The 22,539-nt window shown below is 36.1% G+C and overlaps 1 protein-coding gene across 1 annotated transcript; it reads left to right on the forward strand.

Moving 5' to 3' along the window:
* The first annotated feature begins 17,959 nt into the window (after positions 1–17,959).
* LOC128194727 (uncharacterized) lies at positions 17,960–20,059 on the forward strand. The gene is made up of 3 exons (XM_052870629.1): positions 17,960–18,709; positions 19,049–19,344; positions 19,414–20,059. The coding sequence occupies exons 1-3, from the start codon at positions 17,960–17,962 to the stop codon at positions 20,057–20,059; spliced, it is 1,692 nt and encodes a 563-aa protein (XP_052726589.1).
* The last annotated feature ends 2,480 nt before the right edge of the window (positions 20,060–22,539 follow it).

Here is a 22,539-nt window from a genome sequence, read left to right on the forward strand (position 1 = left end):
TCGTAAATATTATATTGATCCGCCCATTCCTCAAGTAAATTACCTTCAAATTTCAAGCTGACAGATGACAGGTTGGCTATGGAAGCTAATAGGCTAGGTTTGATAATCATTTTAACATTTTTCACCTCACTCTTAATGGTTCCATTTTCAGATATTTTGAGGTTGCTAAAAAAACACATACTAAATCAGGGTAGAAATGTGAGTAATGACAGACAAAATCACCCAAACTCAGATTTGTCAGCATGAGGTAAAATCCAAAATTTTCATCATTAAAATATTCTTCATCAAGGTGTTTAGGCTCAATAACCTCATGATAACAGTTGAAAAACTGTTATTTTTATGCTTGAAATTGATACTAAAAGCAACCTTTAACCCTTAGAAACTAGCTTGAAATCATGCTTTTGTTCATATTTTCCGAAATAAGAGAGCTGGACAGGTTTATGCTTGATTTCAGTGTTTTTGTGTAGGTTTTAAGGTGAATTTGGTGAAAGAAGTGAAGAAGGAGAGAGATGGAAACAAAAAAGACATCAAAAAGTGCAAAAGAAGAAGCCGCAACTGCCGCTCAGCGGCAGTTTACCGCTGAGCGGCACTCAGGAGCTCACGGGGGATCCGCTGAGGGGCAAAATGGCCGCTGAGGGGAAGAAACCAACTCACGCACTTACCGCTGAGCGGTACTTTGCCGCTGAGCGCCACACTTATGGGCTTGGGCCTAAATTTTCTATAATTTTAGAATAGTATATAAGCTTTAGGACGTCCTAGGGTTTGTATCTTTGGCTGTGACGAAGCAAATACTCTCTCTTCCACCCCTTTGAAGGAGGATCTTGGATGCTCAGGCTACCTCTTCACCTTTCTAGGGTTTTATCTTTCATTCTTTCATTATTGTTCATCTAGTTTCACCATGAATATGGTGAACTAAACCTTGTATTGTTGTTGGGGAATCAATGTAGTCTTGTGAAACTCTCATATATGGAATTTGTTTTTACATCTTATATTTAAGACCTATGCTTTCTTTCATCATTAGTTAGGGTTTTTCCTCTTTGCTCAATGCTTGCTTTATTTAACTCATTCAATGCATGATTATTGATTTTGTCGATACGGGAACGTACGGGGAAGTCTAGATCCGGGGAATTTCTCCCAATAGTATATTGGTTGCCGTTAAGCTCCTGCACTAAAAGAACTAATTATTAGGAATGCTAGGAATCATATGAACTCGTAATTAGGGATAGGCCTTCTTGCAAGGTAATTTAGAGAGTGGCATTAACAATGATGAAAAGAATGTTGAATTCCTAAAGTATATGAGAGTGGATAAGATGAAATTGATAACCCCAACAACATACTCATCCATATATTCCATTGAAGTGTTTGTATTTTGTTTTAGCCATTGATCAAATTCATGCATACATGTCTATTTTCTGTTTTGCATATTAAACTCCGCTTATTTCGTTCTTAAGTCTTAAATAATCAACGAATCACATAACTAAACTAGGCCGTGAGTCCTTTGGGAGAACGATACTTGGTCTTACCGAGTTTATTACTTGAAACGATTCGGTCACACTTGCCGATTGTTAAAACAAGTTTGTGGCGCCGTTTTCGGTGTTCATAAATTTGTCCATCAAGTTTTTGGCGCCCTTGCCGGGGATCGTGGTTTAACTAGTTTATTTGTTTGATTATTGATTATCTTTTACTTGTTTTTGAATTTTTAATTTAAATTTCGAATTTTTATTTTCTGTGTTTATTTTTCCGTTTCTATTTTATTTTATTTTTTGGTTATTATTTTATTTTATTTTATTTTATTTTTCTATTTTTATTTTTCTGTTTTCTGTTTTTATTTCCTATCTTCTTATCTTTTCAATTATATCCTTTGATTTGTTTTTATCTATCTTCTCTATCTTTTTGTGCTAACAATTATTTTCTAGAGTTTTGTGCCTAATGTTTGCAGGATGCAATTCGGACAAGAATTTAACTATATGGGCACTCAAATTCTACTAAGGTAATTTCAACCACTGGTGGGAACCTCACTCAAGCATGAATAACAGTCAATTTTGGCAAGCTGTCAAACAATTTAAGAATCTACCACCACAACAATGGCAGCAAAAACCCTCTCTATCGGGAAGAAGGATAACGTTGGAGGAGGCAGTTCAACAGTACATACAGATACCTAATTGTCATCACAAAAACACTCAAGCTGCCAAAGAATTTGATAGGCCGCCACCACAACAATGGCAGCAACAACCCTCTCTATCAGAAAGTTTGGATGACACAACGATTTTTGAAAAATTCCGACTCTATTCAAAAAAGCATTGAAGAATCTTGTAAAAGGATGGAGATGCACCTTCGTTACATTGGTCAGAGATTGAATGTTAAGGTTAATACTGAAGTTAACCCTAAGGGGGAAGGGCAAGCCATTGTCACTGAAAGTGATAAGATTCTTAATGAGAAAAAAATAAGGGGAGATGTGGAAAAGATAGAGAGAAAAGAGAAAGAAGAGTTGAGTGAGAAAAATAAAGATGAAGAAAAAGAGAAAGAAGTGGTTGAGAGAGAAGAGAGAAAGAAGATTTGTGTGAAAATAAAGAAGTTGAAAAGAAAAAGAAAAGGGAAGAAAAAAATAAGAGAAAAGAAAAAGAGAAAATTTAGGGAGAGAAAAAGGAAGAAAAAGAGGATGAGAGGAAAGAAGAAGAAATCATATGAAAAATCTCATCCCCATCCAAAGAAGTATCATAGGAAGAAGGAATTTGAGCGCTTGATGGAAATCTTCAAGAAATTGGAGATTAAAGTTCCTATGATTGAGACATTGTAACAGGTTCCTGGTTTGATCAAATTTCTGAAGAAGTTCAGTAGAAAGAAGAAAAAGAAGAAGGAACTTGAACTTTACTGGGTCAAGCTAATGACATTAAAAGAGCGCTTGCTGGGAAGCAACCCAGTGATTTAAAAACTTTTGATTTTGTTTTGTGACTTTTAATTTGTGGACATTATTTTTGTAAATACTTTGTTAGATATAGCATCTACTGAAGGATGCTAGGTGGTTAAGTATCTACTGAAGGATACTAAGTTTGTAACACCTACTGATGGGTGTTGGTGAGAAAATTTTACACCTACTGATGGGTGTTGGTGGATTTTGGGTCAGGCTCGTGACGTTAAACAAGCGCTACCTAGGAGGCAACCCAGTTGATTGATTGTTTCTGTTTGTTTCATTGTAGTAGTATAATAGGGTTGTGCATAAGTAACCTGAGAATTGAATTGCAGGAACCAATGAGGGGCATGTTTAGGAGGCACGGAGGTTAAGAAAAAAAAAAGGAGAAGAGCACTTCACGAAAGTGTCGCTGAGCGGCAAGTTACCGCTGAGCGGTACTATCGCAAAATGGGCTTTAGTTTCCCCTTAGCGGAACCCGAGCCCATTAGGGTATTGGGATACCCTAAGCTGCGCAAATGCTCTTACTTTTAGGCTTTTCTCTGCACAAACACTCCCACATACCTTTTCCAAGGTTCTCCACATCTTTTACCTCTTCTCTTGTGAAAAAATTTTCTCTTCCACTCACTTGCTCACTAGTGTTTCATCTAAGTTTGGGGTTGGAAGAGAGCATCTTAGCTTGGAAGCATTCTCATTGCATCTAGTATCTCCACCCAAGTAAGTAAAAGCATTTTGTTCATTCTAGGGTTTTTGATTTTGAATATGATTGTCAAACCATGAATATTTAGGAGTATTGATTTCTATGCATGATTTGATGATATAATTGATGTTTGAACCGATTAAACTGCATGATTTTGATCTGGAAAACTTAAAATTGCATTTGGGTGGAGTTAGGACAGCTTAAAAAGAAGTTTTTCAAAATTCTGCAGAGTTACCGCTCAGGGGTAAACTGCCGCTGAGCGGCACTCTGCCAGACGTGATTTTTTTTGAGTTGTTGCATTCTGGAACGTGGCACTGGTGGCGCTGAGGGGTAAATCTGACCCTCAGCGGTGGTTTAGCTTCGAAAGGAGTTGTATTCTGTGTTTTTACTAATGATTAACATCATGTTCTGTGGTTTTGTATCTGTGTTTGATTGCAGGAATGGCATCCTCTTCAGGAAAAAGATTGAAAACCATGGCAACCAAGAGAAAGGAAAAGGAACCAGAACAGCCCCATTCTAGTAGGTTCCTCTCTCGGAAACATGAGAAACATTTCAAGGTGGTGCAAGACAGAAGACTCCTTATGGAGAGAAAAGTTGGAATGATACCTAACTTTGCTCCTCAATTTGGAGAGCAATTGTTAGGGAATGACTCGGGAAAGCTAGCCACATATCCTGCACCTGCCAACATAGTTGTGGTAAAAGAATTCTACACCAATGCAAAGAAGATTGGTGATTATCCAGCTGAAAATTATCTGGGCTATGTCAGAGGCCATGCTATCAGGTATGATCCTGATTCTATCAATAACTTCCTGGATACTGTGTGGGCTGGTGAGCAGTGCTAGTTTGCTTTTTGCATGGAGGAAGGGGCTGATTTTGAGGATGTAGAGAGAGTACTATGTATACCTGGAGGACACTTCCAAAGGAATAGATCTGGCTCAGTGGTAAACATTAGGAGGATTGATCTGACTCCTCTTGCAAAGTATTGGATGGCATTTTCTCATCCAACATTAAGCCATGTTCACATGTGTCAAATATTACTCTCAGCCGGGCACTCTTCATCTACTGTGCTATCAGGAACTTAAATGTTAACATTGGGCAGGTGATAGCTGATGAGATTAGTGTGTGTGCCAATACCTCAAATAACAAAGCACCCCTCGGACATCCCTCCTTAATCACTCACCTTTGTAAGATAGCTGGGGTGGACACTTCTGCTCCACCATTTGAAAGGCCAAGAAAAGCCATTGATGAGGCATATTACAGACAGTACTGTGGAGGTGAGGAGGCAGCTTAGCCAGTTCCACCACGCCATGCTCGCAGAGAGAGAGGGTGTAACATCCCAAATTCTCACACTTGATATTTCATAAATAAAATGAAAACTGTATCATTTCTACCGTCATTCATTTGGAAATATAAAATATTTCACATTAATTACATATTTTAAACTCAGATTTCAACTTAAAGACAACCCGAGTTTTTCTTTACTATCCTTCCTCCTCCATCTTCACTTGTACTGGATTAGACGACACTCCCTCATCTGCTCCCGTATAACAAATACGTTATACGATCATCGGAAAAATATGATTTTTCCGGTACATGCACAAATAAGTAAGGATGAGCTAACATGCAACACATCATTTATAAAACATGCATAATTGCTTTGATATAAACATCATATAATTTTTATGTCAGACATCCTCATACCATCATACCACAATTCCTATTAGACACTCGTCCCACAATACCCAATAAACACCACAATACCCAATAGACACTCATCCGGATGATACGTTGATGAGCGGTCACGGGAGGTTATGCACTTGTAATGACTTCTACTTCTTCTTACAAATACACTTCCAAAATACTTCATACCATTCACAAGGTTAGTCCCCTCACTATGTCCAAAACCGACACATAGACCAGGACCTCCTGCTCCTCTCACCACATAATTCATCCTTCTATACTTGAGACTGGATGATTATTAGAGTATCAGGATAACCTCCAACTACGGGACCCTCAACATCAACATATACACTAATACCATATCATTATAGAATCTCTCCATGAAGCTCATGTCATGCTCATATTCCTCAACTCATATTATATCATTACAAAATCTCCCCATAATACTCATATCATGTTCAGATGCATAATTTCATATCAACATCATAAAATACATTCATCACAGAAATCATACAAGATAAATATATTACAAACAAATTAACAATAATAAAATATTACTATAAATGGTCACCGGAGAAAAATCAAATGTTTGACAATCATTAAAATAATCTTAATATATAAAACTTCTTGGGGAAACAAGAAGTTGAATCTGGCAGAGCCAGTTAGACAACTTCTAATCCTTCCAGGAAGATGCAATAAAAAATTAAATAGAATAGTAAAAGTTCTAGGGAAACAAGAAGTTGAATCTGGCAGAGCCGGTTAGACAACTTCTCATCCTTCCAAAAATACAATATAAATAAATAAGAAAACAATAAAAGGTATGGGGAATACAAGAAGTTGAATCTAGCAGAGCCGGTTAGACAACTCCTCATCCCTCCAAAAATTTAATATAAATAAATAAGGAAAGCAATAAAAAAAATTTGGGGAAACAAGAAGTTGAATCTGGCAGAGCCGGTTAGACAACTTCTAATCCATCCAAAAATACAAAAATAAACAACTAATAACATACAAATGGCATAACATAATCAACATCACATTTTACAACTATCACACTTGGATCTAAACACAGAAGCATGTTCTCATTCAAAATTCAAGATCATACAGAAACAAAATACTTCATATTCAAGATTTAAGATCAGACAAAAGCAAAATATTGCATATTCAAGACTCAAGATAATACAAAATGAAATACTCAAAGTTAGCTCCCCTTACCTCTATTCCAGACTTAATCTCCTCCTCTGAAACCGTTCTCCGAAAACTTCCAAAATTTCCCCTCTACAACTAGAATTTCCTCCAACTCTCTTCTCTCACAAATTTTTCTAGAATTTTTGTGCAAGTTTCAGCCTTCCCTCCCTTGCTATTTATAGCCAAAAAAATTTTACTATTTAGTTTTACTATTCATTTTTTACTATTCATTTTTATTATTCAAAAATATTATTTTAATCACCTTTTGCTAAATTCTTATCTTTGATGATTCAATTCTACGTGGAGTGTTTATCTCTTCCACAATTTTATTTTATTTTATTTTTTTTTATTTTTTTTTTTACTATTCACTTTTTACTATTCACTATTTACTATTTACTTTTTACTATTCAATTTTTTTTTTTCAAAATCTTCTAAAATAAATTCTCAAAATTTTAAACTCCTTCCTCTGAAATTATTATATATCATAAATTTTAATTTTTCTTGCCATAATTTTATTAAATTTTATTTTTATCCGTAAAAATTAAATATTACTACTATTTATTAAATCTAAATATTTTCCATGGGTCTTACAGAGGGCAAGCACAGAACCAGACATCTGCTGACACATGAAGCAGAACCGTTCCAGATGAGGGACATGTTCATGTCTCTTATAGGTGCTCAGTTACAGTCCATTCATAGAGGGTAGGTGACTACGGCTGAGATGATTGTAGGGATGTATGATACACCTCCAGCTCACAGGTGGACTATGGAGGAATTTCATAATGTGGTAGCTTGGCCATAGGAGCCGGTGCAAGGAGGAGGAGCTGAAGCAGCTGAAGCCTTAGTTAGGGAGATGGAAGAAGATGAAGCTGATGATGATGATGCATTGGAAGATGATGAAGATGAGGAAGAAGAAGAAGATATAGAGGACAACTCAGATTGATGAGGAGCTGAGATAGCATTTACTGATGAATGCTATCATGAACTTATGCTTTTGTTGGTTTAAGTGTTCTGAACTTATTTACTTTTGTTTTAGAATAAGGTTGATGTACTCTATTGGAAACCTGGTTCATTATGATGGTTTGCTATTGACTGTGATTGTGTGATAAGTAATGCTTGATGATGATTATTGATTGATTGATGTTGAGATAGATGTGCATATAAAATGCTTTTACAGGTGATTCACAAGCTTTGTGAACAAATGCAGGATATTATGATTGTGATTTTGAGATTAAGCAAGATGTGTATGTCAAATGTGAATGAGCTTATATGTGAGGTTTTGAGCTCCAGAGTTTTTATTGATTGAATGTTATTACTTTGGAAACATGAATGATTTTGCCTAGGTTTTCTATGATTGAATCAATTGCCTGTTTTGCATCATATGATCAAGGCCATTTGTTGGAACCCTTTTTATTGGCCATATTTATAAATTTAGCCCATTAAAAGAGAACACTTCGTGTTCTATCCTTTGGACCCTTAGCCTTAAACATAAATTTAAAACCCTTGTTGAAAGCTTTACCTTGAGTTAAGTAGAAAATATTTTGTGGTATTGACAAATGTTCAAGTTTGGGGTTGTTGGAAAATAGAAAGGGAATTTGAAAGCATTGAGCTAAGAGCTAAGAATTAAATATGTGAAAAGCAAAAGAAAAAGAGAAAGAAAAAGCAAAAGCAAAGCTCAATGCAAAGGAAAGTTGGGAAAGTAAGAATGATTGTGTTTATATGATTCTCTTAACTCAAGGGTTTTGTGATCTAGAAAAACCAATTTTCTTGTTAGCCCAGCCACATTATAAGCCATTGAAAAGTCCTTGTGATGATACATGCTTGTGAATGTATTTGATTGTGGTTAAATGAAAGGCAAAGTCAATTCTTGTGACATTGTGGTAGTAGAGCGAATGAGTGATTACCTCTTATACACTTGTGTTTGAGTGAAATACTTTACCTAGTGAGGAAATATTCCATGAGCACATGAACATCCATGCTTAGTTGATTGATCATTCATGAAAAATAGCATTTGTTGGATAGTAAATGACTTTGTGAACACTAAAGCATGTGCACATCTTGATTGAAATTTTGGTCATAAGTTTGATTGAAGTCTTTACTTATCTTGAAAAGAAGATTTTTGAATGAGTGAACCATCATATGAATTGGTAGAAGATTGAGTTACATCTTGTTTGCTTGAGGACAAGCAAAGTTCTAAGTTTGGGGTTGTGATAACAGTTGAAAAACTGTTATTTTTATGCTTGAAATTGATACTAAAAGCAACCTTTAACACTTAGAAACTAGCTTGAAATCATGCTTTTGTTCATATTTTCCGAAATAAGAGAGCTGGTCAGGTTTATGCCTGATTTCAGTGTTTTTGTGTAGGTTTTAAGGTGAATTTGGTGAAAGAAGTGAAGAAGGAGAGAGATGGAAACAAAAAAGACATCAAAAAGTGCAAAAGGAGAAGCCGCAACTACCGCTCAGCGGCAGTTTACCGCTGAGCGGCACTCAGGAGCTCACGGGGGATCCGCTGAGGGGCAAAATGGCCGCTGAGGGGAAGAAACCAACTCACGCACTTACCGCTGAGCGGTACTTTGCCGCTGAGCGCCACACTTATGGGCTTGGGCCTAAATTTTCTATAATTTTAGAATAGTATATAAGCTTTAGGACGTCCTAGGGTTTGTATCTTTGGCTGTGACGAAGCAAATACTCTCTCTTCCACCCCTTTGAAGGAGGATCTTGGATGCTCAGGCTACCTCTTCACCTTTCTAGGGTTTTATCTTTCATTCTTTCATTATTGTTCATCTAGTTTCACCATGAATATGGTGAACTAAACCTTGTATTGTTGTTGGGGAATCAATGTAGTCTTGTGAAACTCTCATATATGGAATTTGTTTTTACATCTTATATTTAAGACATATGCTTTCTTTCATCATTAGTTAGGGTTTTTCCTCTTTGCTCAATGTTTGCTTTGTTTAACTCATTCAATGCATTATTATTGATTTTGTCGATACGGGAACGTACGGGGAAGTCTAGATCCGGGGAATTTCTCCCAATAGTATATTGGTTGCCGTTAAGCTCCTGCACTAAAAGAACTAATTATTAGGAATGCTAGGAATCGTATGAACTAGTAATTAGGGATAGGCCTTCTTGCAAGGTAATTTAGAGAGTGCCATTAACAATGATGAAAAGAATGTTGAATTCCTAAAGTATATGAGAGTGGATAAGATGAAATTGATAACCCCAACAACATACTCATCCATATATTCCATTGAAGTGTTTGTATTTTGTTTTAGCCATTGATCAAATTCATGCATACATGTCTATTTTCTGTTTTGCATATTAAACTCCACTTATTTCGTTCTTAAGTCTTAAATAATCAACGAATCACATAACTAAACTAGGCCGTGAGTCCTTTGGGAGAATGATACTTGGTCTTACCGAGTTTATTACTTGAAACGATTCGGTCACACTTGCCGATTGTTAAAACAAGTTTGTGGCGCCGTTTTCGGTGTTCATAAATTTGTCATCACCTGACGGTCACAAAAAGAGTGAGAAATATCTTTCTGATTGTGTAGAGGTAGAAAACAGAAGATTTGGGCGTGGTTAATTCGGTGACGGTGGTGGTGAGGGTGAAGGTAAGCTTTCAATCGGTGAGGGTTGATGGTGGCGACGTCCTACAACTGAAGAAGGTGAGCCCCTAACACTTTGCCTCTTTGAAGAATCCGCCATTTGAGATTTCAATCGGTGCAAATTGAAGAGAATTGAAAGGGAAATGGGAAAATGTTGATTAGAAGTGAAAGGAGTAGAAGAAGGGGTGATTTTTGAGCTTTGGAAGGTGCGAGAGGAGAGACAAAAAGTTGAATTTATAGGGATAAAATTTCATGGTAATCGATTACATGCTTTCTTTAATCGATTACAATATGGTCTCAGTTTTTAATGGAGGCAGAAGATATGGACATATGACCACTAATCTTGTTGAGTGCATGAACTTCGTTTTAAAGGGAGCACATTCATTACTAATTTCTGCTCTGATCAAAACAACATTTGAGAGGACACAATCATGGTTTGTTGAACAAGGCTTAAAAGCACAATACATGCTACAAGCAGGCCATCAATATCCTGAAGAAATCACCGACATTATTCGAAAAAATCAACAATCTGCATTTTATCATGTTCATCGATACAATCATGAAAATTCTGAATTTGATGTTTAGGAAATTTCAACACCTCACCAATATCACCCACATCCAATTTCGTATAATGTCAGGCTAAATGAATGGTGGTGTGATTGTGGTCACTTCCAAGCTACTCGTCTCCCATGTCATTATCGTTTGTGCATATTCTCATATACAACAAACCCAATATAGCGATCCAGTGTATAGCCTTAACAACATTTACAAGGCCTACGAATTATAATTTCACCCCATCCAAAATGAAGACTATTGGTCTGCATATACTAGTCCAAACTTTATACCAGATCCTCAAATGCGACGCAAGGCATACCGAAGACCAACTACGACCAGAATCCGTATTTAGATGGATGAATCCACTTCAGATCAGCTGAAAAAATGCTCTTACCGCCACAACGAAGGTCATCATAGGGGGACATGTCCATTTCATCAATAATTTTTTCTTAATCTTACCTTTTTGTAATTTCTTCACTAATTAATAAAACACTATTACTATTTCTTATTAATTTTGTTGTAGGGATTTATTTTGTTTTTAGATTAAAAGAGTGATGATTTAAATTTCTTTTTCTATAAACACAATCAAAAAAACAAAATTGTCAATCAATAACAAAAGACATTGTAAATAAATAAGTCAAAAACCATAAAAACAAAACATATCACCCTTTGGTAATCGGTTACAACCCTGTTGTAATTGATTACCAGAGAGTTTTTTGCTCACTAAAACTGCTGGTAATCGATTACAACTGTGGCGTAATCAATTACAACCGTGGCGTAATCAATTACCAAAGAGTTTATGCTCATACAAGGTGAAGTTGTGTAGGGGACACGACTTCTTCATTTGAAGTCGTTTGGGCCCCACGACTTGCCTATTTCAGTAATTTTTAAAATTTTTGCCTAGATCTATAATTTTTGGTTCAAATTTGTCTATAAACATACAAAAACCCGTAAAACCCTTTCCTCAATCTCTCCTCTCTTTTCTTTTTTCCTTCTTTCATTCATGCACCAGATCACATATCCCTCTCCATGAAAACCTCACTCACTAAATCCTTTAATTCATCACCTCTACTGTTTCACTATAACCCATCACCACCTTTCATCTTGCTCTCACGAAGCACTCCCTTATGCCACCCTCTAGTCACTTCTAAACTCACATCCAAAACTTCCACCCTCTCACTAATGTAAAGCTTCTTCCCCATGTACCCAAAGTCCAAAACCATCACCTTCCTTCATCTTTTCCCGAACAACATCTCTCACATCTACTCTCAACTCATCCCTTTCCTCTCTTTCTCACACTTACTCCACTTAACCCTAAACTCACCATACTTTACACAAATCATTGCATTTTCCCCTTCATCTTCATATTTTCCTTTCTTTTTTCAAATACCCTTTTTTCCCCTCTAGCTTTCTCTCAACCCTCACGCCTTCTCCGTTCCAAGTCCCTTCATTTAGACCTAAAAGCTTAAACTCACTACCCACTAACTGCTTTCTACCTTACTCTTTATCTTCCTCTTTTTAAACCTTTATTTATTCTCTAACACACTCTTCCTCTATCGTACTCCTCCCTTTTCCTTCACTCCTCTCTACCCATGCAAAATAGAAACTCGTGAGCCCCTCCCTTATAACACTGCCATTCCACACTCTACCCACTCGAGTAAGCCACCCCATTCTCCCACGCTTCGAACACACAACACCAATTTTATCCCTACTAGGATCAAACGGCTACTTACATGAAAAAGAAGAGGCACCAACAACCATATATATACAACATGCATTGAGGAAAACATACATCACCAAATTCTACCTATACAAGACAATCCTAGCTACTCCCCTTACCTGTGTTTTCTAGAAGGCTTCTAATGCTTCCTTAGTAGATCTAGGTCTGATTGGGGAGGCACCCTTCCTCTAAGGGCAATCGCACGTCCGAATGGAAAGATGGAAACTCTCCCACTCCTCCACAACGTTCTAAGTGGAAGCAAAGAAACTAGGGCTTCTTCTCCACCCCTCATGGCTGCTTCCCAAAATTATCTCCATGTTTTCGTGTTTTTCCCTCACGGCTACAGTGGATATCACTCCTAAGTTTTACCCTAAATACCGCTTATAAACCTACTACTCAAACCCACTAACCTCAATTAACTCTCCTAACGGCCCGAAACCCCTTCCCTTATTTCTTCAAATAAATCTGTTAAGATTCTTCCCCTAGCCTCTCGTGTGCAAAGCCAAGAAAAGAGGTAGAAAAAAAGAACAACCACTTCCACTGCTCTTTGTCTCGTAGAAGAAGAGAAAATAATAACGTTTTACACTCTCTCAAAACAACAATATTGTGCATGCAAAGAAAAAAAACTTCAATCTCTAATCCTATTGGTTAATCAAGGTTACGGGACCACACCTCTCTCTTCTATTGCTAAACTAAGGAGGACCTAAAAACAAAGAAAATTGATACTTTGACACACATAATTTTTTTACATTTATTTGACACTACCTTTCCTTACTTTTTACTTTCCTCCTTTTCGTAAAACTACAAAAATTCATCATTTTAAGACCATTTTACCCTTATTAGGTGTGTCAAATGAATGTGAATGTGTGTCATGTTACCATGACTCAAAAACAAAAGCACTTCTCCCCTTTGCAAGCATAAAAACAAACAAAAATATTTTTTAACACACCTAAATTTTTTACATTCATTTGTATATAAATCTTTCTTCATCTCATTTTAAAAATTAAAATAAAAGAAATTATTAATTAATTTTTATACAACTCGTAAACACTTTTATCACCCAATATCATTCCATAATTAAATATTTATTATTAGAAAATATAAAAATAAAAATAAAAGGTATTTTTATTTTATCTAGGTCTTACACCAGGATATTGAGCATCACAAAGTCATTGAGTTCTCTGACTTTTGGGTGTTGAGCGGTGTATTTGAGTGCTGAGTGCCACTTGTCCATTGTAGGTATGACGCTGACAGCAGCGTTTTGATGCTGGGCATCTTGTTTACAGTTTGAGTTTTTGCTTTCTTTTCTTTTATTTCTTATGGATGGGGAGATACATTGATACTCTAAAGTTTTTTTGATAATATATATTGATTATTATTATAGTTTTTGCATGAGGTTATATATGTATTAAAGTATGGTTTGAAAAGAGTTTTTAAAGTGAAATTCTTAATGATTGTTTCAAGTAGTATATGTATTATTGTAGGAGCTCACTTCGGATGTTGTGCTTAATTTGAAATGAAATTATTATATGTTATTTTGTGAATTCCATGTTTTATTGTTTTGATATTAGCTTACCCTTGTTATGTTGTTTGTTTGTTTGTGTTTGTTGTATGATTTGAATGACCACCTGATGAGTATGAGCAGAAGGAGATGATTTATCAGTAGAGTATGCCCTGGGCGACGAGGGTGCGAATGATGAGTTTGTTTAGTGTAGTTAGGGTTTTTATTGGGTTGAAATTGTAACGAATCTTTTGTAAATAAGTAGATAGTCTTATATTATAGTTGTGTATATAAATTTGACTTATAATTTTGTTTTGACACTTTTATATATTTTCTTTTTACTTGGTTAACTGTTATAGTCTATTGAATATGTGATATTTCTTCAATAGTGTTTAGACTATTGAAATGGGATCACAATTAGGATTATTGTTAATGGTATTATTGTTATTAGGGTTAACATTATTTGTATTAGTATTGTTATTACTATTAATTCAATTAATAATAATATTAGTATTAATATAATTATTATGAGTTTTATAATTCAACACATCACTAATTATTTGTTATGTAAGTTTTGTAATTTACCAAAAACAAATCCATTTTTCAAATGTTATTTTTTAACTTTAGGATTTATTATTTAAAAAAAAATCTCATCGATATATATATAAATAAAAGACTTGGATTGATATATGGAATTCGAACGCATATCTTATCGATAAGATGAAGATGGATAAAAAAGTTAGAATAAGTGACATAAATGTAGAGCACTAAAAAACAAAAGTGAAAAGAAAGAGAGAAAAGGGAAAGAAGGGTGAGAAGTGTTTAAGTTAAGATGTTTATGAAGTTGTTGTAAGTTAATGGGTTGGAGAAGAGGAACACAGTAGCCCACAGAGGGAGAAGAGAGAATTGTTGTGATGCAGAGTAGGGGAAAAGAAATGCGTGGAGAAAAAGGTGAAAGAGACTCTTAATGGGTGCTTGCTCCCTCTATGGAGCGTTGGGGCAGCGATAGCATGGTCCTTTAGTGTCTCAGGATTGATACAGTTCATAAGATGGAATAAAGGGTTTTGGCTGTGGTGAGCAGAAGAAGACGCAGGCAGCACATGCACCACGCATCTCACACCATCTCTCTCTTTACCTTTGTTTCTGTCCTCTAATGCTTACAAAATTTAAAGCAGCGCAAAAGGGATTTTAGGGGACAAAACACTGATAACTCCAACGGCTAACCATCTCAACCACCTACAATACAACCTATTCCCTTCTTTTACTTTTTGCCAATTTCCTATGTAAAGCTTCTGTCGCTTCTACGTACCACCATGCCCCGACCACCCACAACCCCTCCACTCATCTCATAATGCTTTTCTTTAACTTCTTACTATAATTTTCCAACAAAATATTTCAATATTCACTCACTAAAATATTATCCACTCGTGTTCATTAACATACAACCAGATGTTCTCTTTACACCATTTAATTTCTTTCTGTCTACTCACTCATATATCGCCTTGTACAATTGTTTAGTGACTCTTATATTCTCTAATAATGAGATCTTATACTCATACATTTTTCTCATTAGTCCATTTTTTGATAGAGAAACTGAGTAAACTTTTAATTTTGTTTTTTATTATTTCTTGTTCATCCTCAATTACATATACCTTCTACCATTTACTACTTACAATTTTTTCTAGTATCATTTCTCTTTTTGTAGTGAATCTCCAGAAATTTATGAACTAATTCTTACACAAAAGTAATGTATTCTTTTAGTTTTAAGATCTAATCAATATACAATTTTTACACGTATTTATAACTAATACTTTTATAATGATAATAATATATAATTTTTTATTTTAATAATATGTATCATATCTTTTTAAAATTTTATTCATATTTTAATATAAACATAATCATATATTATATACTATTATTTTTAAAATAAATATATTGATATTGGTATATTATTATAAAACTAAAATAAATATATCAATGTTTTTATATAAATAGTTATGACTTAACATAACTTCATATCATCTGCAATGAAGTCATTCAACACGATTTCTTTCTTTTGAAATCTCACCAAATTATTACGAATTGTCCAAACTCAAGTTTTTTTTTTTTTAAAAAAAAAAACTGAATGTAATTTTGTAATGAAATCACAGTAAAAAAAATATCCTTCATGATGCACTTAAAAAAATATACATACTATTAGTAATAAGACAACCCGATCCAACAAACAGAACTTCATCTCTATCCCTAAAGAAAAAAGGTTGCCGAACCTCGCCCACCCTATTACCATTAGCCAGTGTCTGTGACCTTATAATGTTTTAATGTCTTTGCTAATTGGGAATTATGTTTGTTAAACATTGCATTTACCTATTGACACGGTCTCTTTCATCTCACATATACAGTCTGTTTTTATATTCTTCGGATGATTTCTTTTCAAGCCATAGAACGGATCGCCTATCTTTATCGTGCTTTGTGTTTTTTCGTTTTGTTCTCCTTTATCATTAGTTCATTATCGAAATCCGAACCAATATTGTCGTACACAAGATCAAAAGATTGGTTGCTCATCTGTTCTATTCATCTGCCACTTTTCTTTTTCTTTTTGGCTTAATACCTGTTTTTGTCCCTTTTTTTAAGGGAAATGTTCACTTTCGTCCTACCTTTTTCAAAAAGTTCAATTTGGTCCCACGTTATGAAAAAAGTGTCCAAGTTAATCCTTTTTGGTCACGGCGTTAAATATTTAACGATTCTGCTGCCAGCTAGGAGTGTGGTGTGCAACGTGGCTTTTTACTTGCGTAACGTGACAGTGACAGTTTAGGGTTTAACTGAGAACGTGGCAGTGAGATTAAAATTGTGATTGTTAGGGTTTGATTTGGGAACCTATTTCGAAATTGGTCTTTGAGGATAAGCATTTTGGAGAACCTGAAAATCAAATTTGGGTGATCTTGAAGGTGAAATCTGCAGAGGATATCGAATTCCGCAAATCAAATCAGGTTAGAGGTTTTTCGAAAATGTTTTCATTATTGTCGCGTTTGAGGGGGTTTAACTATGGGTGAAAGGTGAAATTGTTTTATGTGGAAAGTTGTCTTCTTTTGATGCATGATAGTGGTCCCATAGGTCTTACTTTAACTGAAATTAGTGGTCCCCTGTTTGCATTTGCAGGGTTCGGGTAGGGATGTCTGATGACATGTTTCGGGTAGTGGTCCACCATGGTGGGACCTTGATCAAAGAAGTCCCCTTTAATTATATAGGGGGAGAGATAACTAATTGGGACGTAGACCCCGATAAATGGTGTTATTTTGGAGTTTTAGGTTCACTTAACCATATGGGATACATGCAAGTAGAAGAATTATATTACAGTGTCCAACATGTTCTACATAAGGTTGATGATGATAAAGGAGCTATGAACATGATGAATGTGGCTAAGTATTTGGGGGAAGTGAACCTGTATGTTGTGCATGGGGTGGAGGAAGCAACTATCTTACAAAATGATGAGAATGAGATTCTTTTGCTATGTGAAGGTCATGCAGAAAGTGGTGAGGATAGTGGCGTAGGAGGAGAAGCACATGTTGAGGGTGGTGAAGAAGGAATGGAAGACGTAGTGGAGGGTGCAGTGGAGGTTGAGAATGAGGATGCACGGGATGTTGAGAATGTAAGTGAAGGATTGGAGGTTCAGAAGGAGGATTTACTGGATGTTGACAATGAGGATTGGTTGGATGTTGAGCATGACGATGCATTGGAGGTTGAGAATGAGGATGAAGTTGAGAGTGTAAGTGAGGCTGAAATTGAGGTCGAAAGTGAAGAAGAAGTGGAAGTGAACAGTGATGATGCAGCAGGAATGAATGATTTGAGTGGTGATGAATACGTGGATGATGAAGACAGTGAAAAAGAAACCCAACAGTGTAGGGGTTTGTCAGATGATGAGTGGGAGTCTGATAAGCTTTTAACTCCTGAAAATAGTGCAAGTGAGGAGGATGACAATGATGATACAATAGATGTAGGTCCTTTTTCAAAATATGCAAAGCAGAAGTCCATGGCAGATTACAAGTAGGAAGTGGGCACTATTTTTACTGACAGGGAAGAGTTTAAGGATGCTATTAGAATGTATGTTGTTCATGCTGGGAGGGATCTAAAATTTATGAAAAATGATAACCGTAAGGTGAGGGTGACATGCATGGGTGGCCAAGGTAAGTGTCCATGGCTAGCTTATTGTGGTTATTTGCCATCACGAAAGATTTGGCAATTGAGGAAGATAATTGATACTCATAGTTGTAGTAGACAACTTAATATTAAACTGATGAATGTTAAGTGGTTAAGTCAAGAAATAGATACATCTTTAGTTGAGAATCCTAGTTTAAAGGTGAGTGATATTCGTACTAAAGCATTAAGAAAATGGAATACAAATGTTACAATATCCAAGGGAAGAAGGGCAAAGTTAATTGCCACAAGAATGGTTGAAGGAGATTTCATAGAACAATATAAAAGGGTGTACGACTATGGACATGAGCTGTTGAGGTGTAATCCAGGCTCAACAGTGCAAATTAAAGTTGACTCTCATAATGGTGACCCAATCTTTCAAAGAATGTATGTTTGTCTGAAAGCTTGTAAAGATAGTTTCATAAGTTGTAGGCCCATTATATGTTTAGACGGATGTTTTTTGAAAGGTGTTTACAAGGGGGAGCTGCTGACTGCTGTTGGTAGGGATCCAAACGACCAAATGCTTCCCCTTGCCTATGTAGTAGTAGAAGTGGAGAACAAAGACAGCTGGACATGGTTTTTGCAATTGTTAATTGAAGACCTTGGGGGCAGTGAAGTATGTGGAGGGTGCACATGGATGTCAGACCAGCAGAAGGTATAGGATATGGTTTTTGCAATTTAGTTAATGATTTTGTATACGATATGGTTTTATTACTAAATTTAATTGTGCAGGGGTTAGTCTTAGCTATCCAAGAGCTTTTGCCTCGGGCATAACAAAGATACTGTTTAAGGCACCTCTATGCAAACTTTAGGAAAAGGTTTGGTGGGCAGGTATTAAAAAATCTGATGTGGAGTGCTGCAACCACCACATATCCCTAGGCTTGGGAGAGAGAAATGCTGAAAATTAAAGAAGTCAATGTTGAAGCATATAAATACCTCATAGCCATTCCCCCAAGGTAACCCATTAGCCATTATATACACATTACTATCACAGATGTATTGTAACCCATTTGAGAAATCTTATTACCACAGGTTTTGGTCAAGGTCTCGCTTCACAGCTCAACCAATGTGTGATACCCTTGATAACAACATCATTGAAGCTTTCAACAGTGTCCTCATTCATGCAAGAGGAAAACCAATTATAACAATGATGGAGGATATCAGATTGTATCTCATGAAAAGGTGGGCCACCAACAGAAGCAAGGTGGCATCTATGGAGTTCACAATATGCCCAAAGATAAAGAACAGGCTTAAGAAAGAATGTAATTTGTCTAGATTTTGGTTGCCAAGGTAATCTTATTACCACAGTTTATATACATCTTCTTATTTACGTTCATTGATGTGTTTTATTTCTTTCAGTTGGGTTGCACGAAAGATTTTTGAGGTTAGGCACACTTCATCTGTTGGGAACAAGTTCACAGTGGATCTGGACACTAAAGAGTGTAGCTGCAGAAAGTGGATGATCAGTGGCATCCCATGCTGTCATGCAATTGCAGCAATGAACTACTGTAATGTTCATCCAGATAATTTTATACTCAGTTGCTTCAGAAGATCCACATATGAAGAGGTGTATGCGTCCATAATTTTTCCACTCAATGGTCCCCAACTATGGCAAACCACAAATTTCAATGATGTACTACCACCACTGATAAGGAAGTTGCCTGGGAGGCCGAAGAAAAAACGCAAGTTGGAGGCATGGGAGTTAACTAAGGATGACACTCAAATGCGTGTTGGAGGGCATAGGAAAAAGTGTAGCATTTGCCGTCAGACAAAGCACAATAGGAATAACTGCCCTTTACGGCCCCAACCAGCAGAAGCAAACCACCCACCAGAAGCAACCCAGCCACCAGAACCAACTCAGCCAACACAAACAACCCAGTCATCAGAAGCAACCCAGCCAGCAGAAGCAACCCAGCCAACACAACCAACACAACCAACCCAACCACCTCCAACTTCCCAAGCATCCCGTCCACCAAAATTCAGAGTCAGAAGAAAAGATAGATAGTTAGTTCTGGATCTTTATTATGTACTGTACGGTCTTATTTTGGTAACAGACATGTATTGTCTTTTTAGATGAATTGGAGGATATATGTATTGAATATCATGTACTTTGGTGACAAACCTAAACTGCGTTTATTTCATTAATCAAAGTGCTTTCATCATGTTTTGGTCAAAGCTTGTATTTAGATTTCTAATATGTGCCATTAGTCACTTCTTAAAATGCATTATTGGGTTGACCTGTTTCAATCTTAATATGCATTATCTGCTTGTGAGGCGTACGGTAGAGGACGAGCGTCCTAAGCGAGTGGAGGCAACAGGGCTGAACGAGCGAAGCGAGGACGAGCGTGCTAGTGGAGGTAACGAGGGGCGAGGACGAGCGTCCTAATCGAGCGGAAGCGGAGCGAGCGGGGCAACGAGGGGCAAGGACGAGCGTCCCGAGCGAGCGGAGCGAGGACGAGCGGAGCAAGGACGAGCGTCAAGTTGTGATATTGTGTATTGGGATACCCAGAGTGGCAGTAATAAGGAGTTTTTATTCAGTTAAGTACCATTGTCAATAGCGAGAGGCAAGTTACGTACTCAGGCACGTAACACTCAGTCATATGCATTATTGGGTTGTCATGTTTCAACATCTTTAAACCAAATGGAGAGCTTGTATTTAGATTTGTAATATGTGCCATTAGTCCTCAGTCATATGCATTATTCGGTTCACCTGTTTCAACATTTTTAAACCAAATGGGGGACTGATTCGAACATTTTGTACATTGCATTGCATAACTGATGTTACACCAACCAAAACACCTTCCCATTGTCAACGTACTTCTTTCAAGCATCCAAATACATAACAGGTATTAAGCCAGCTTATAACAAATACCCAAATTCACGATCCAACTAAATCAACCTAACCACAACTTCAAAATTACAAGGTCAACCACAATAAACACACACAAAGCTATAACTAACAACTTCATCATTTTCTGGATTTTTTGCAAATCATTCACTGCATTTTCCAGCTCGCTTATTCTCTTCAGAATTGTGCAATCTTTTTCATCCACGTTGTCTTCACAACACCACTTGAAAAAGTTACAGCAGCTCCCAATTGAAGATCCACCCTGTTATTCACCATGTTAGGGAATCTATGAACAAATGCATCAAATCAACTAAAGAAAACATTAACTAACAAGGGTATACTTAAAACCTTGTAATGAGGACAACCCCAAAAATTTCTCCCAGCATTCTTCGTGGTTCTGGCCACTTTCATTACTGCAATATCACCACAGTAACAAGTAGGGATTAACCCACCTCCCCTAGAAGCACCACCATGGGACGAACGAGAGGATCCTTTGGCCCAGCTTTTCGAAAACGAAGAACACCCTTGGGAACCCATTCTCAATCCTCAAAGACCAATTTCGAAATACCCAAATCAAACCCTAACACTCAGAATTTTAATCTCACTGCCACTGCCACGTTCTTAGTTAATGGAAAACTGTCACTGCCACGTTACGCAAGTAAAAAGCCACGTTGCACACCACACTCCTAGCTGGCAGCAGAATCGTTAAATATTTAACGCCGTGACCAAAAAGGATTAACTTGGACACTTTTTTCACAACGTGGGACCAAATTGAACTTTTTGAAAAAGGTAGGACGAAAGTGAACATTTCCCTTAAAAAGAGGGACAAAAACAGGTATTAAGCCTTTCTTTTTCTACTCATTTCTCATCTTATTAAATTAATTTATCAATTTATTTCCCTTCTTTTATTTATTTATTTATTTAAGATGAAATTCCACGTATTTCTATTATTTTAAGTGAGAAATAAGGAAAATGTGAAATAACACATTTAATATGATAAAAAGGATATTTTATAAAAAGGTTGTAAAGCATATATAGAAACAAAATAATTCCATTAGAGAATCTGGACCTTGATCAATTTCACGTTCGAAAGTTTCAATTGTCTAAGTATGTTTTCACGTTCTAAACTGAGTATAAAGAATATTTATAAAACCGGTTATAAAATCTATGTGTTATATACATTTATTGATGCTTATATATTAATATCTTATACTAAGAAAATTATTTATATTATTTGTATATTGACGATATATATCAACAAACTCATAATATATGTAGAAATAACTTATTTTATCAGGAAAAGTCAATATACTAATAGGGGACGATACAAAACTAAATTATAATGAATAAATGATTTTTTATAGTGCTTCTAGGCATAAGAAATTTTAAGATAATCATATTTACACTTTTCTTAATTGTGATTTCCATTATAAAGGGCTATATGTGTTATTTTCTAAACATATTTTTCTTTAGAAAAGACTAATGGAAGTGATGTTAGTTGTCTCTAAATAATAAACATAAAATATCATTATAAATATCTAGCGAACTTACTTTAAATTAATCAAGGTTTAATGTTTCAACAGGTCCCTATTTTCGTCCCAAATTTGAAATAAGTCCCTGTTATATTTGAAGTCTTA

Source organism: Vigna angularis, chromosome 1 (genome assembly GCF_016808095.1).
Source record: "Vigna angularis cultivar LongXiaoDou No.4 chromosome 1, ASM1680809v1, whole genome shotgun sequence".
Classification (NCBI taxonomy): domain Eukaryota; kingdom Viridiplantae; phylum Streptophyta; class Magnoliopsida; order Fabales; family Fabaceae; genus Vigna; species Vigna angularis.

What these genes read in the sequence shown, in the direction of transcription:
- LOC128194727 (XM_052870629.1), top strand. Translation starts at nt 17,960, where the DNA reads ATGTATGTTGTTCATGCTGGGAGGGATCTAAAATTTATGAAAAATGAT. An exon ending in GGATGTCAGACCAGCAGAAG is followed by an intron (nt 18,710 to 19,048) that starts GTATAGGATATG and finishes TTACTATCACAG; the next exon opens with ATGTATTGTAACCCATTTGA. An exon ending in TCTAGATTTTGGTTGCCAAG is followed by an intron (nt 19,345 to 19,413) that starts GTAATCTTATTA and finishes TATTTCTTTCAG; the next exon opens with TTGGGTTGCACGAAAGATTT.